The sequence below is a fragment of the Lissotriton vulgaris genome, chromosome 1_1, assembly GCF_964263255.1.
Source record: "Lissotriton vulgaris chromosome 1_1, aLisVul1.2, whole genome shotgun sequence".
In the NCBI taxonomy this organism is placed as follows: domain Eukaryota; kingdom Metazoa; phylum Chordata; class Amphibia; order Caudata; family Salamandridae; genus Lissotriton; species Lissotriton vulgaris.
The window spans coordinates 1,417,388,791-1,417,404,643 of record NC_141685.1 but is presented as its reverse complement, the minus strand read 5'-3'; the positions used below and the strand labels follow the sequence as shown (position 1 = coordinate 1,417,404,643).

General features: G+C 52.5%; 2 protein-coding genes across 2 annotated transcripts in view; both read left to right on the top strand.

Moving 5' to 3' along the window:
* The window catches only part of LRRK2 (leucine rich repeat kinase 2), a 2,096,839-nt gene that overhangs the window by 2,012,475 nt on the left and 68,511 nt on the right, over positions 1-15,853 (top strand). The gene's annotated exons all lie outside the window — the stretch shown is intronic.
* Positions 4,213-6,138, top strand: LOC147750628 (uncharacterized). Its single transcript, XM_086967216.1, has one exon. The coding sequence runs from the start codon at positions 4,213-4,215 to the stop codon at positions 6,136-6,138; it is 1,926 nt and encodes a 641-aa protein (XP_086823342.1).

Sequence of the window (15,853 nt, the reverse complement as noted above, 5' to 3'; positions counted from 1 at the left end):
TACAAGGGTTAGCGTAGCTATAACTGGGGAGAACATACCGCCATTAATGTCAACTACGTGTAAAGATGGGGAGTCCGGGGGGGGGGGAGGCCTGGCAACAGAGGAGTATATGGGGTGGGAGGATAACCAGCTAGCCCCCCGTCTACACGCTACCCATACGATCCTGTCCCCAACAGTTTCGTCCACCGCAGCAGCCTTGTCTACCCCACTGAAAGATCTACCGGTTCTTAATATTTCATCTTGGAACATTGCGCGTATTAGATCTAAAATTGATCACCCCGTTTGGAGGGACTTTATTGAATCACAAGACTTGCTATGTTTTCAAGAAACATGGACTTTGGACCCAGTACACTTGAATGGCTATAGAACATTTTGTACCCCAGCTGTAGCCGTCCCCCACGGGAGACCTAAAGGCGGTCTGAGCATTTATTTATCCAACAAACTAAAGTGTGGGAAAATTATTGAACCTGTTAAAGATATATATTTTCAAATGTTGGTTTTCGACATGGGTTATGATTTTCCGATTGCTGTGGTTAATATATATAACAATATTCCTGTTGACGATGTTAAGGTCTTACTTAAACAAGAAAAAATCTTTAAACAAAAACTGATGGTAATTATGTTAGGAGATTTTAATTGCAATCTGTGTGAATCAACCTTGGATAATAGGTGTGGCCTAGTTCAGGATGAAGGTGAGGGACATCTTCATTTCAAGCACAACCTACTAGGGGATCAATTGAATAATCTGTTATCCACTTTTGATTTAGGTTTTGTTAATGAAATGTGCACTTCGCTCCAATAGTAGTCCCAACATTCTATGGTAGAGGTTGTTTTACAACTATAGATTTTATTACTATCTCCAACAACAGCAGGAACAGAGTAAATACCTTTAATGTCCTTGATATAACGTTGAGTGACCACTTTCCATTATGCCTGTCTATTTTCCTACCCACTGCCCCATTACTAACTAATAACAGAGAATGCAATAGCTTAGATGCTGAATTGACAATTGGTAAAACCAATGGTTATTCTCTAAAATGGGCTATGATTAACGAGGCTGAGATAATCAAAGCAGTGGTTGAAAAATGCTCCCGGGAAATTAAAAAGTGTCTAGAGACAGATTTGCCACCTGATACTTGCCTCGCATCCTTCCTAGTAATATCGAATGAAATAAAAAATTCCTTAACTAGACAATTTAAGAACAGAAAAAAGGATGGAGGATGGTTTGACTCTAGATGCACTAAGGCTTATGCAACGCTAAAAAAGGCTTTGCATAATAACCCTAGACTTAAAAAAGACTATAAAGCAGCGATTAAAGCTAGGAAAAACACCCTGAAAGCCGAAGCTTGGGAAGCACTCCATACAGCCTCAGTAACTAACAACAGCGTGAATTTTTGGAAAATCGTTAGAACTCCTTTCCTCACCGAAGAGTCTGGTCCGAAAATAGATATTGCCATTTGTAACTCAGATTGGGTCAGACACTTCGAAAGAGTTTACGAAGGAGAAGAACATAAAGAAGGCCAAGTGGAGTCAGTGATCTCCCTTGCCAACTGTTCTTTTAATAGTAATTTGTATTTTACATTGGAGGAGGTGGAAAAGGCGCTTAGTAAAAGCAAGGGCGCAAAGGCGCCTGGGCCGGATGGGGTCCCCATAGACCTTTTTAAGAGTATCCCAGCCCTGTGGGTGCCCCTTTTGGTTCAGGTGCTCAATGCTAGCTGTGTTGCTTAATTCTTGCCCACATGGGTGGAATCTGTAATTGTTCCAATTTTTAAAAAGGGAAATAGACAGGATCCTGCCTGTTATAGGCCTATTTCTCTATTGGATTCCTTTACAAAAATAGCGGGCAGAATTATCCTAGACCGACTACTGGAATGGGCGGAGGAAAACTCTGTCCTGTCCGATCTCCAGTATGGCTTTCGCCCAGGTCTGGGGACAGTAGAGCAGGGTTTGAATTTGCTCTTGTTGATTGGGAAATACACGAGGGCAAAACAAGGAAACTTGTTTTTGATGTTTGTGGATCTCTCGTCCACCTTTGATTGTGTGGTACATTCCAAACAATCCTGTATTTTTTAATTTTGCACTCACTCTTTTTTGCACACACATATGAGTTGAATCACTAGTACACTCACCACCAAACCCGCTTCGCTGTAACTCAGGCGTCGTAGCACGCTGGGGCGACATTCGGTCCCCCCAGCGGGGACCCGATGATGAAGCATGTCACCAACTAGTGGTGAGTGAGGGTCCTTCTAAACAAAAGGCTGTTTGCCTTTCCCTGTTGGACATAGTCATCCCTAGCCTCAGGGTGGACGCCTCCTGACTAGTAGGACCAGGCATGCTTAATATATATAGAAAATAAAGGACTACCTGAGCAAGGTTGGGGTCCAGGAATAAACTGTCACTGACACTGTCACACTTTTTTCATTTTGTTTTTGGGTCTATGGTTTTTAAGTTACACTCATACACTCCTTTGTTGTTTAAGACATTCCAAACTATGGTCTATACTGGAACATCTTGGGGTTGAATCAAATATTATTTATTATCTTAAACGTTTTTATAGTAATGCTACGGCCCGAGTACGTTTTGGTCTAAATGGAGAACGCACTGACACAATACACATTAGGAGCGGGGTCAGGCAGGGTTGTGTCCTGGCCCCCCTCCTTTTTAATTTATATATTAACGGGTTGGAAGGTGTCTTGTGCAAAGACAGTTCAGATCCCCCCTTCGTAGGCGCCCGCCCAATACCAGCACTTTTGTACGCTGACGATGCTGTACTCATGTCACGTACACAGGTGGGCCTACAGCATGCGGTCGATAGTTTCTGCCGTTTCATGAAGGAGTTGGGTCTGAAAGTCAACACATCAAAAACCTTTACTATGTATTGTGGTAAACAAAATATATCCAAGAGACCAATTTTTATAGCAGGGCAGAAATTGGAATTTGCTAAACATTTTTCCTACCTCTGGATACATTTTGCTCAAAATGAGACTTGGTCTCAAGCTATTTCTGTTAAAAAGCTTGAGCTTTCAAGATCTACTGCCGCTCTCAAAATCTTTTCTAGCAAGTTAGGAACAAGACCCCCCGTGGAATTGATTAAAATCTACAAAGCTAAGTGTGTAGCCGGCACTATTTATGGCAGTGGGGTGTGGGGTCTTGCTAACCCCGCACCCATCCAGGTGCCTGAAAATACCTTTTTAAAATACATACTCGCAGTTCCTAAAAGCTCTTCCAATTTCAATTGCCACTCAGAACTTGGCCTATCTTACATTACTGATCTTAGTAAAATAGAGCCAGTTCTACTATGGCACAGAGTCTGGACCCAAGAAGCGACACATTTAAACAGAGATGTCCTGACAGATATACTGAAATTGGATGGTGCCATAAAAATCCCATGGGTTAAGTATGTACATAACTTTCTTAAAGATATCGGGAGAGAAGAATGCTTAGAGAATCCCTCTGATATCTCAGCAATTTCTCGAAAAAACTTGAAGAAAGAGTGTCTAGCACTTTTGGATTTCAATAGGACTGCTGCGGAGGTCCTAAAATCCTCTATTCAGCAGCATCAACTGGTTTTAGCAACTTTTAAGATTCAGCCCTATTTAATATATGTAACAAGCACTTATGAGCAATTTCTGCTCACACGTTTCAGATTTAACATCTTCCATAGATTGGTTAGCTTTCCCACGATCAACAACTGGACACATGAGCTACCACTCTGTCTCTGTGATAACACCTCTCCTCAGAGTACGATTCATGTATTTCTTTTTTGTAAATTTTATGACGAAATGAGGAAAATTGTTTTACTACCTTTATTAAGAGAGCTAGGACTTCGCCATTGTCGTGTGGCGATGATTAGCATTCAAGCTCTAGACAATCATGTATCTGTATCAAGAACAACTTTGTTCCTAAAAAATGTTATAACTATCAGGAAACGTAGGGACACTTAATCAGCACTTTATAAATGAAATTGTTTTTATCTTCTTAATTAACTGGTTTTAAATGAATATAATGAAATTCTGTATTTTTATGTAACTATGTATTTACGATATTTTTATCTGTACTTTTATGATTGCATCAAACAATCGAATAAAGATATTTTGAATTTGGACACAGACACAGGACTGGACTGATTTTGGAGATTGTGCTACTAAGGCTCTGGGGAGTTGGCTACATGGCAGCAAAGTACATGACTTCACAGGATTGTATAATTTGATTATGAGGGAGCAGATCCTAAGTAATTGTCAGAACCAGCTCTTACACCAGCACCTGGTGGACTCAGATTTGACCTCTCCCCAAGAATTGGGAAAGAGGGCAGATAAATGGGTCAGAACCAGGATTAGGCCTAAGAATCAGGACCATAACCAGAAGAACGAGACTACCAAGCCTCAAGATAAGGGTGGGGATAAAAATAAAGAAAAGACTTCCCCAGGGCCCCAAAACTCCAAGGATGGTGGTGGGTCCCAAGACACTTCTTCCACCCAGCAAAAGCCTTATTGTCATGCCTGTAAACAGGTTGGGCATTACAAAACAGAGAGCTGTTGTCCCAAGAATGGCAATAAAGAGAATATACCTCCAAAGCCAGCTCCAACACCTCCTGTTACTGTCAGCAGTAATCCCCCAGGAAGTGGGAGCACACCCAGGAATCTGGGTGGGTTTACTTTTGGAGCACAGGTGGACCCTGGCCTATCCAGGTCCCCATCCCCCAATGATCTTGTTTATGAGACTGGCATGGGGTTTGCCAACTTCTCTGATTGCCCAACTACCTTGAGCAAATATAGACAAGAACCCATCATCAATGGTTTGAAAGTTGAAGCCTTTAGAGACACAGGGGCTAGCATCACCATGGTGGCTGACTGTATAGTCCCCTCAAAGCAACTTTTACCAGGTGCCACATACCAGGTAACAAACATTGATGGAATCCAGACAAATCATCCCATGGCAGTAGTAAGTCTCAGCTGGGGAGGTGTCACTGGCCCAAAGAGAGTGGCAGTTTCACCAAACTTGCCTGCAGACTGCCTACTTGGTAATGATTTAGAAATCTCAGCCTGGGCTGAGGTTGAACAGGAAATCCATAGTAGAATGGTAAACTCCAATGGAAAGGTTAGTGGGGCTGTAATGGCTACAGCCCCAACCCAAGATGTCCTTCCTGAAAAGGTTGGTAGGGCTGAGCAACTCTCTGCCCCATCTTTAGCAGAAGTTCTTCCTAAACAGAATAGCAAAGCTGTCATGATAACAGCAGACACCCAAACTGAGTCTCCTCCTGAAAAGGTTGGTGGGGCTGGGATGGCCACAGCCCAAACTCAAACAGATATGTGTGTTGTGAAGCCTGAAATGATGGATCACTCCACCCAAACTGAGAGCATGGAGGAGGAGGGCAAATCTTCCCCTCACCAGACATTAGGACAGGATCAGCCTCCTCAGGGAACTGATCTTACCCCTGATGAAGGAACTGCCCCAGAGGTTGTTAGGCCTGGCCTGACAGAACCTCTGATGGCAGTGGACCCTTCTCAGGTGGGACCCAGTCTGGAGCAGGTAACCTGCCCCTCTCTACCTTGCCTTAGTCAGCCCAGGGCTGCAGAGGACAAGAAGGACAGTGAAACCCAGAGGGCCCCCTGTCAAATAAAGCACCCCCATCAACAGATTAGGGGCAGCAAAACTAGTAGCCCTAGTGAGGTGAAAACATTAAGATCTCCTGAGGGAGACCCCTTAAAAATTGTTAGGGACCTCCAGCAGAGGGATTCTGTTGGGCACAGCCAAACCTGGGACCCAAAAGGCCCAAACCTGAACTGTCCCTCCAGCAAGTCAAACAGAGGGACCCAACCTCCAGATTTAGGTAGCCAGAGACTGACCCTGAGAGCACAGTGCAACTCAGTTGAAGAAAGAAAGGCACACATGGTGGAAGATAATTGGAGGAAGCTGAGCCCTAAGTTAGTGGAGCCTCACTTCAATACTCCATATCAAAACCAGCCCTTTTCCTTGCATAAACACACCCAAGGTAGTGATTCCCTATGGTGGAGACCCTCTAATACCCCAAGGGTGAGGGACTGCTTAGTGGACCATGAGACAGGGGGTACCCATGCTAGTGCAGGTACTTCCTTATATGGCCACTCAGGCAATATAGGCTTACCTGGCCAAGGATAGCCTTATCTCCTTTCGTTTGGGGGGGGTTATGTAGGAAGGTGGCTACCTGACTATGGTTAGCCCAGATTTTTTGCCTTGTGTTTAGCTGGTTTTCGACTTAGCCTGGGGCCCTGATTAGCAGGGAACCAGGCCAACTATCTGCTCTCTCTGTAAAATGGATTCCATGTACCCTAGGTGCATAACTAGATTGGCTTGGGTCACCTTATCAGCCCCTGTACAGAGCACTATAGGTGCCCAGGGCATAGGTGCATCCAAGGCCTACCAGGGGCTGCAGCATATCTTTTGCCACCTGTTAGACGGGACCTGGAGGGTCGGCCGAGGACAAGGGGAGAGGTCTCCGGGGAGAGCCGTCTCCAGCGATCGTACAGACCAGTAACTTCCCCCCCACAGATGAACACCACACAAAGATAAAGTTTAACGTTCTTTATAAGCAATCTTGAAGTACGGTAGAATGGTACAAGGAGGTCAGGACTCAGGGGTCCCCTCGATTCTAGTCTCTTGGTTGGGGAAAGAGGGTAGCGGGACAGTCTTGTTACCAATCTGGTAGTTACGATGAGATGATGGGTAGCTCACAATTCTCGAGCTCGGTGTTCTAGGCGGACGGGCCGCGGCAGCGCCAGCAGGTCCCGAGAAGATCGTAGGTGGCAACGGTCCGCGGCAGCGCCAGCAGGGCCCGACGAAGATGGTAGTTACAACGGGCCGCTGCAGCGCCAGCAGGTCCCAACGAGGATGGTAGTTACAACGGGCCGCGGCAGCGCCAGCAGGTCCCGACGAGGATGAAGGTTGCAGAGGGCCGCGGCAGCGCCAGTGGGCAGGACGACAGTTCACAAGGCAGGGCTGCGGCAGCGCCAACAGTCCGTCAAGGATGAGTTCTTCACGGTGTCTCTCGACTCCAGGATACAACTGCCTTCCTGCTCTGGAGCTGCCCCAGTTATAGGGCTGGTGCCCTTTGATGTCCGGACCCTCGCACTTGGAGGTCGGGAGGTCCGGGATGAGGGAGTCCAGACACCCAGCAGGGGGGTGGAGCCAGCGCCCGGGGAGGCTGGGGGCGATCGGCACCTGGAGGGGGAGAGCCATCGAAACTCCTCTCTCCCATTGACCTGCCAAGTGGTCCGCTCACCTCCCGGGTGGATGGTGGTGCCGGGCTGTCGGGGCCTGGCCAGGCCCAGGGTTAGGGTCGAGCTGAGGCCACGCGGCCTCGTGGCACAGGGTCCAAGATGGCGGCTGGGCCCGGGCGATGGTGCCGGTGGAGGCCCAGGCCGGTGTTACGGAGATGTTCGGGGGCAGGCGTCCCGTGTGGGACGGGTTACGGGTTACTTCTGGGGGTGGCTTCTGGAGAGTCGGTGTCCTGGCTCTGTCATGCGGGGAGGGAGCGAGCCCCCTTCTGGGGCCTGTCCAACATGCGTCCCCCCCAGCTGAAGGCGGGGAGAGTTACCCATCCTCTTGGGGACTTTCTCCGTCGAGGCGGAAAAAGCGGGACAGGCCATCCGCATTTGCGTGATCTTGACCAGGGCGATGCTCCACAGTGAAGTCCATCCCTTGCAGGGAGATGGACCATCGCAGCAGTTTGGGATTCTCCCCCCGCATCTGCATTAACCATTGCAGGGGGCGATGGTCTGTTTGTACCCGGAAGTGGGTACCCAAGAGGTAGGGCCGGAGTTTCTTGAGGGCCCACACCACTGCGAAGGCCTCCCGCTCGATGGTACTCCAGCGTTGTTCTCGGGCCAGTAGGCGTCGGCTGATGAAGGCCACTGGTTGATCGACCCCCTCGGAGTTGAGCTGCGAGAGGACGGCCCCAATACCATGGTCCGAGGCATCGGTCTGGACTATGAACTCGCGGCTGTAGTCGGGGGCCTGGAGCACCGGGGCGGTGCACATGGCGGCCTTCAGTTTCTCCAAGGCCGCTTGACAGTCTGGAGTCCAGTTGACCGTTTTGGGATGCTTTTTGGATGCGAGTTCCGTGAGGGGCCCCACAATGCTGCCATAGTCCTTCACGAACCTCCAATAGTATCCGGTGAGCCCCAGGAAGGCTCGTACCTCGGTTGGGTGACGGGGGGCTGCCAGGACTGGATGGCAGTGATCTTGAGCTGGAGAGGTGCCACCAGACCGCTCCCCACTTGGTGTCCCAGGTAGGTCACGGACCCTTGGCCGATTTGGCATTTGCTGGCCTTGATGGTGAGGCCAGCTCGCTGAAGGGCCTGCAGGACCTCTCGGAGGTGGCAGAGGTGGTCTGGCCAGTGGCGGCTGTATACTGCGATGTCGTCCAGGTAGTCGGCGCTGAAGTCTTCGAGGCCCGCCAATACCTGGTTCACAAGTCTCTGAAAAGTGGCTGGAGCGTTTTTCATACCGAAGGGCATCACGGTGAACTGGTAGTGCCCATCCGGGGTGGAGAAAGCGGATTGTTCTTGAGCCCTGGGGGTGAGGCCGATCTGCCAGTAGCCCGCCGCCAGGTCGAAGATGCTTAGGTAGCGGGCAGCTCCCATGCGGTCGACCAGTTCATCTGCTCGGGGGATAGGATGAGCGTCGGTTCTGGTGACAGCGTTCAGACCCCGATAGTCGACGCAGAACCGGAGCTCAGGGGTGGTGCCCGGGGCGGCCGCTTTGGGTACCAGTACGACTGGGCTGGCCCAGGGGCTTTCTGAGGGCTCGATGACCCCGAGTGCGAGCATCTTGGTGACCTCTTCTTGGATGCAGGCGCGCACCCGGTCCGGGACTCGGTAGGCTCGGTGTCGAATAGGGGGACTGTCCCCAGTATCCACGTCGTGAAGGCACCAGGGGGTGACCCCGGGGGAGAGGGAAAACAGGTCTGCAAATTGCAACAGGAGGGTCCGACAGTCTTGGCGCTGCTCCGGGGACAGGGCATCGGAGAGTCGGACCCCATCCACGGAACCATCTCTCTCACGGGTCCTCAGCAGGTCCGGGAGTGGCTCGGAGTCTTCTTCCGCCCCACTGTCTGTAGCCATCAGGAGGCTGAGCTCTGAGCGCACAAAGTGTGGTTTGAGTCTGTTGGCGTGGAGGACCCGGAGGGGGTTTCGGGGGGACTCCATGTCGATGAGATAGGTGACAGGGCCCTTGCGTTCGACCACCTTGAAGGGTCCTGTCCATTTGTCTTGCAAGGCACAAGGTTCGGTGGGGGACATCACCCACACCTGCTGACCAGGTTCAAACTCAATGGAGGAGGCATGTTGGTCAGACCATTTCTTCATGTCCTCCTGACTGGCCTCAAGATTGGCTTTAGCGATCTCCCTGAATCGCCTGGTCTGGTTGCGGAGGGTCAGGAGGTACTTGTAGACATCCGGAGGGGTTTTCAGGGGGGCCATCTCCCATTCTTCCTTCACTAGGCTGAGGGGCCCTCGGACAGGGTGCCCGTACAGGAGCTCGAAAGGGCTGAAACCGAGAGACTTCTGGGGGACTTCTCGGTAGGCGAAGAGGAGGCACGGTAGTAGCACGTCCCACTGGCGGCGTAGGGGCTCCTCCAGCCCCATAATCATTCCCTTGAGGGTGCGGTTGAACCGCTCGACCAGTCCGTTTCCTTGCGGGTGATAGGGTGTTGTGAAACGGTAGGTGACCCCGCACTGCTGCCAGAGGGATTTCATATACTTCGAAATAAAGTTCGTGCCCCGGTCACTGACGACCTCCCGGGGGAAGCCCACTCGCGAGAAGATCCCCATCAAGGCTCGGCCTACCACTGGTGCTGTCACTGTTCGAAGGGGGATGGCCTCGGGATAACGGGTGGCGTGATCCACCAGGACCAGGATGAACCGGTGCCCTTGTGCTGTTCGGGGGTCCAGGGGCCCCACAATGTCTATTCCCACTCGTTCGAACGGGGTGGTGACAACAGGGAATGGTTGCAGGGGCGCCTTGAGTTTTGGGCCGCTCTTGCCGCTGGCTTGGCAGGTGGGGCAGGCCCGGCAGTGGTTGGAAACGTCATTTCGCATCTTGGGCCAGTAAAAGTGTGTCACCAGGCGGTTGTAGGTTTTATCTTGCCCCAAGGGCCCAGCCAGGGGGACATCGTGGGCCAAGTTTAAAAGGAAGTCTCTGAAACGGAGGGGTACCACCAGCACCCGACTGGCCCCCAATTCTGCAATTCTTTGCTCGCTGTACAGTAAGTCGTTGTCCCAGTAGATCCAGTGCGCCCCTGCGGTGTCTCCCGCGCTCTGGGCGAGGGCTTGCTGTCGGAGTCCCTCGAGGGAGGGACAGGTCTTTTGCTCCTGCCGAAATTGTTCTTGTGTGGGCCCCCCCTCTTGACGCCACTGAGCCAGGTCTGGAAGGTCCTGGGGCTGAGCGGGCGCTTCCGGGGCTTGTTCTGGGGGGTCAGGGCGGCCGGCGTCTTCCTCTGGAGTGATCGGGGGAGGAGGTGCTGGCCATTCGGGCTCTTCGGGTCTGGGGACGGTACGGGCGGCCATGGACCGGGTTGTTACGCACGCCCAGTCTGGGAGGCCCAGCATCCCCAGGTGTTCTCTTCTCTCAACGGCCGCCCACGGGGAACTCTCAAGGTCGTTTCCCAGGAGGCAGTCCACGGGGGCATCATCGCGGACAGTCACCTTCAGCATGCCGGACACTCCTCCCCATTCAAAGGGGACACAGGCCATCTGACATAGGCTCTCAGAATTGTCAGCTGAACGGACAGGGCAAAGGACGTTTGGCAAGATTTCTTCCGGGGTCACCAGGTGACAGCGGACGGCCGTCACACTGGCTCCGGTGTCACGCAGGGCTTCGGCCTTGCGTCCGTTGATGTTCACCCACTGGCTGTATTTTCGGGTGTTTGCGGGTAGGGGGACCCGCGGGACCATGTCTCTTCCCCCTAGGCAAGCCAGGACCATGGCGGCAGGTTCCCACTCGGGCTGTTCCTGTTCATATTCTTCATGTTCTTCGTACGTTGGTTCTTCTCCTAGGGCGGCGGCCGCGACCTGGCGGGGCCCGGGAGTCTGGTTCTTGGGGCAGTTCGGGTCGTTGGCATAGTGTCCGACCCGCTGGCACCGATGGCACGTGACATTGGCTCGGAACCCTGGGTGCATCGGAGTGTTCCCCCGCCCAGCCGGGGGTGGGGTGTTGTTGGCGGGAGCTGCCGGGGCGGCATCTCTGCTCCGGCCCTGGCCTCCTCCTCCTCCTCGGGGACGATGAGGGCCGTGGTTGTTTCGGTTCTGCTCGTTTGGCCCACTCCGGGCCACTCGGGTGCTCTCCCATTGGTCAGCCTCAGCGGCGAGCTGCCGAGGGTCAGTCAATTTACTGTCGAGGAGGTGCTGCCTGAGCTCAACGAAGCAGTTGTTGGAGAGGTGCTCCCATACAATGAGATTGAAGAGTTGCTCGTAGGTGGTGACTCGGCTACCTTTGATCCACCCTTCGAAGGCCCGGCTAAAATAGTTCACATATTCCACCCAAGTTGTACCCGGGATCCGGGTGCAGTCGCGGAACCTCTGGCGGTACATCTCGGGCGTGAGTCCATATCGAGTGAGGAGGGCGGCCTTCATGTGATCATAGGACGTCATCTGATGGTCCGGGAGCTGTAGCAGGGCATCGCGGCCTTCATTGACGAACCTACCCCATAGACCGGCTCCCCAGTCACTTCGATCGATCCGGTGGGAGGTCATGGCGATCTCATAGGCCTTGAACCACTGTTGTATGTCGTCGTTCCGATAGTATTCTCGGACGACGTCCTTGGGGATGTGGACTTTTTGTTCCGTAGCGCCCGGGGTGCGCGGTTGCTCGGGCACCCCTAGTTCTTTGTTTTGTTTTCGTAGTTCTATTTCAGCTAACTTGCGCTCGTGTTCGTATGCCAGTCTCTTTTCTTCGAGTTCTCTTTGTCTTTGCTTTTCTTCCCGCTCTTCTCGGAGCCGTAGGTGCTCTAAGTTCAGTTTTTGTTCCGCTAGTTTTAGCTCACCGTCCATCTTGAGCCGTGCCATCTCTAATTCGTGTAGTCTGTTTCTTTCTCTTTCTTGGATCTCTTCCTGTGAGAGACCTGTTCGCCGTTCTTCGGGAGAAGTGGTGTTGATCTCTGATGCTGCGACGTTTTGGTCCGGGGGTCTGACGGCCCCGGTTTCCGCCCAAGACTCGATGGCGTGCTTGAAATCGTCTTTCGTGCTCAGACCGGTGGTAGCAATGCCTAGTTCGATGCAAAATTGTTTTAACTCACGATGGCTGTACTCTTCCAATTTCTCCATCTGGAATTTTTCTGTGGATCCGCTCTCTTTGGTTGTCATTGTGGTTTAGTCGTGGGGTGAGTCACTCTCTGTACGTACGCGTTGATTCGGATCGCGCCGCTGGCCACCAATGTTAGACGGGACCTGGAGGGTCGGCCGAGGACAAGGGGAGAGGTCTCCGGGGAGAGCCGTCTCCAGCGATCGTACAGACCAGTAACTTCCCCCCCACAGATGGACACCACACAAAGATAAAGTTTAACGTTCTTTATAAGCAATCTTGAAGTACGGTAGAATGGTACAAGGAGGTCAGGACTCAGGGGTCCCCTCGATTCTAGTCTCTTGGTTGGGGAAAGAGGGTAGCGGGACAGTCTTGTTACCAATCTGGTAGTTACGATGAGATGATGGGTAGCTCACAATCCTCGAGCTCGGTGTTCTAGGCGGATGGGCCGCGGCAGCGCCAGCAGGTCCCGAGAAGATCGTAGGTGGCAACGGTCCGCGGCAGCGCCAGCAGGTCCCGACGAAGATGGTAGTTACAACGGGCCGCGGCAGCGCCAGCAGGTCCCGATGAGATGGTAGTTACAATGGGCCGCGGCAGCGCCAGCAGGTCCCGACGAGGATGAAGGTTGCAGAGGGCCGCGGCAGCGCCTGCGGGCAGGACGACAGTTCACAAGGCAGGGCTGCGGCAGCGCCAACAGTCCGTCAAGGATGAGTTCTTCACGGTGTCTCTCGACTCCAGGATACAACTGCCTTCCTGCTCTGGAGCTGCCCCAGTTATAGGGCTGGTGCCCTTTGATGTCCGGACCCTCGCACTTGGAGGTCGGGAGGTCCGGGATGAGGGAGTCCAGACACCCAGCAGGGGGGTGGAGCCAGCGCCCAGGGAGGCTGGGGGCGATCGGCACCTGGAGGGGGAGAGCCATCGAAACTCCTCTCTCCCATTTACCTGCCAAGTGGTCCGCTCACCTCACGGGTGGATGGTGGTGCCGGGCTGTCGGGGCCTGGCCAGGCCCAGGGTTAGGGTCGAGCTGAGGCCATGCGGCCTCGTGGCACAGGGTCCAAGATGGCGGCTGGGCCCGGGCGATGGTGCCGGTGGAGGCCCAGGCCGGTGTTACGGAGATGTTCGGGGGCAGGCGTCCCGTGTGGGACGGGTTACGGGTTACTTCTGGGGGTGGCTTCTGAAGAGTCGGTGTCCTGGCTCTGTCATGCGGGGAGGGAGCGAGCCCCCTTCTGGGGCCTGTCCAACACCACCCCTGGCTGGCTATCTAAAATTGACACAACTGGCTGATCACTCAGCTGGGGCAAGGTGGTGTAATCACCCCTTTCTTAGATATAGTATGCCTATATCTAAACCTAACTGGACACATATATACCTATCAGTCACTCCTATGGCAGGACTTAACAATCCTGGAGGCAGAGTGCTTGGTTTTATGTGAGATGGTGCTCTAGCATGAGCTGAGCCTGTCTGCAGCTGTCGGGACCAATTCCCTAAGCTGTTCCGGGATAATGCCATACCATATACTATTAAGTGCATTATAATCCTTGCGGTTATATGTTAACTTTGGTTTGGCTTTATCAAAACATGTCGTGTAAGGTGTCATACGATTTGGAATACTACCCCCTCGCCAGTCCTGGCGACGGGTGTAGCATTCCACCCCTCTAGAGGGAGACGACATGTTACTTTGCTAAAACGCGATTGATTTTAAAAGAGCCTCAGATCCACAAAATGGATGCTTCTGCCACAGACACGAGTCTGACCTCCTGCAGCTGACCGAAACTCAGCCAAGGAGGCCTGGACAAAGGGTTTCCTGTCACAGGGAGGTGTCACACCACCCCAGACAGGAGATAGTGGATTGTAGCAGGGAGGTTTGAAAGAAACCAGACACTGCCTGGGGTGCACAAGGCTTCCCCTTGCATAATCCGGCCAAACCGGTTCTGGGGCACACCAGCCCCTGTCCCAGCGCGGCCTGGATCAAAGGAAAGGGGTGTATCCACCCCCTTCCTGGCTCCCATCCATAAGAGGGGACCTAGCAGGTAATCCAGCCCTCTAGATTGGTATAAGAATGGGAGCAGTGCCAACGCACTCAGATTATCCTAACGAAACATTTGAAACGAAACTCTGGACCCTTCGACATCCTACTCAATGTAGAAGACTGAAGAATCTCCCTTGTGGTCAAGGAGTGACCACCCTGTGCAAACAGGCACCATCCAGCACCTCAACGTCTGCTTTGTTGCAGTTCCCGCTGGAACTCGAGCGACAGAGATTGACGAGATCAAGCTTGCCTGCCTTCTTACAGCCCCATCCACAGTCCCTGCAGAGCTGAGACCCGTGGAGGCGACCGGAAGCGTGGGGCACGCCATCTTGAAAAGACCACGAGACGCTGACCGTGCAGCCCACGAGTGACCCTCGAAGCTGTACACCGGGGTTTGAGAATCCCCAGCCCTGAGCCACTCTTGCACCGAAGCTCACCCCTCTACACTCGACGAGTGCTGCGTGGGGCCCTTCTGCTTTCTTTGGCTTGACGCATTGGCCCGGTCACTTGCCAGCTGGCTTGTGGCCCCTGTGCCGGCGAAAACCTAAATACAACTTGTGATTCTGGTTGCTCCAGACTTGCACCAGCTCCTCTGAAAAGGAGCACCCGCTCTGACCCTCCTGGTCCGAGTGAGAAGCAATCTTCCAGTCCTGCGTGGATTGCTCTTGCCAAGTGTTGTTTGCTCCGATCTTGAAGCCGACAGCGCCGACGGTGAGAGCCTGCGTGGGCAGCTCGTGACCTGATCCTGGACATCGCAGATGCCCCAGAGCCCACGTGGCAGCGTAGAGAACCTCCTCGACAACCACCTGATTGCGCCCAACATTGCCTGGTTCCGTCCTGGTTCCACCCTGGTCACTGCTGAGTCCCTTGCGCTGTCCCCTCTGCTTTCAGGTACTTTCCTACTCTGATCCACCCTTGGATCACACCGGACACTTCTTCTTCACATCGCCTGCAGCATCTTCAGCTTCAAGCACCAAGAACCTGCGTGACGAAACCCGACGCCACTTCGACCCTATGCACCCGCTTCCTGTGGGTGAGGTAACATTGCAACGCCAGTGTTCCCACACTGGTACACACCTCTACGATCTGTGTCTAAAGTTTTGTTCATCTAGGTTCCGCGGAAGTATCCTAAAACTCTATCTGTGTAACTTTTACGCACCATTGACTTAACATTGGTGCATGCGTGTGCTTTAAGCGCTGCACCCGAATCCCGCGGGCTTTTCCCGACTTCAGCATTGCTTGTCCCGACTGCTCCCAGCGATTCCCTAAGCCTAACCACTGTTCGATTGGTATCTCTTATACCACTTTTTTAATATATGGTTTGAGTGGCCACCCGCCCTCATCCATAATTGTGCAACTTTGTATGTTATACTGTGCTTTTGATTTAACATTTGTGCCCCTTTGCTCATAAAGAGTACTGGGGATTATTTTAGAAATAAATACATATATTTTTATAATATATACTTGTGTGGTGACCTTTCATTTGATATTACAGGACTGTGATTGGTAAAACAGCTCGCTTAACACGACCTCTTGAGTTTAGCCTTT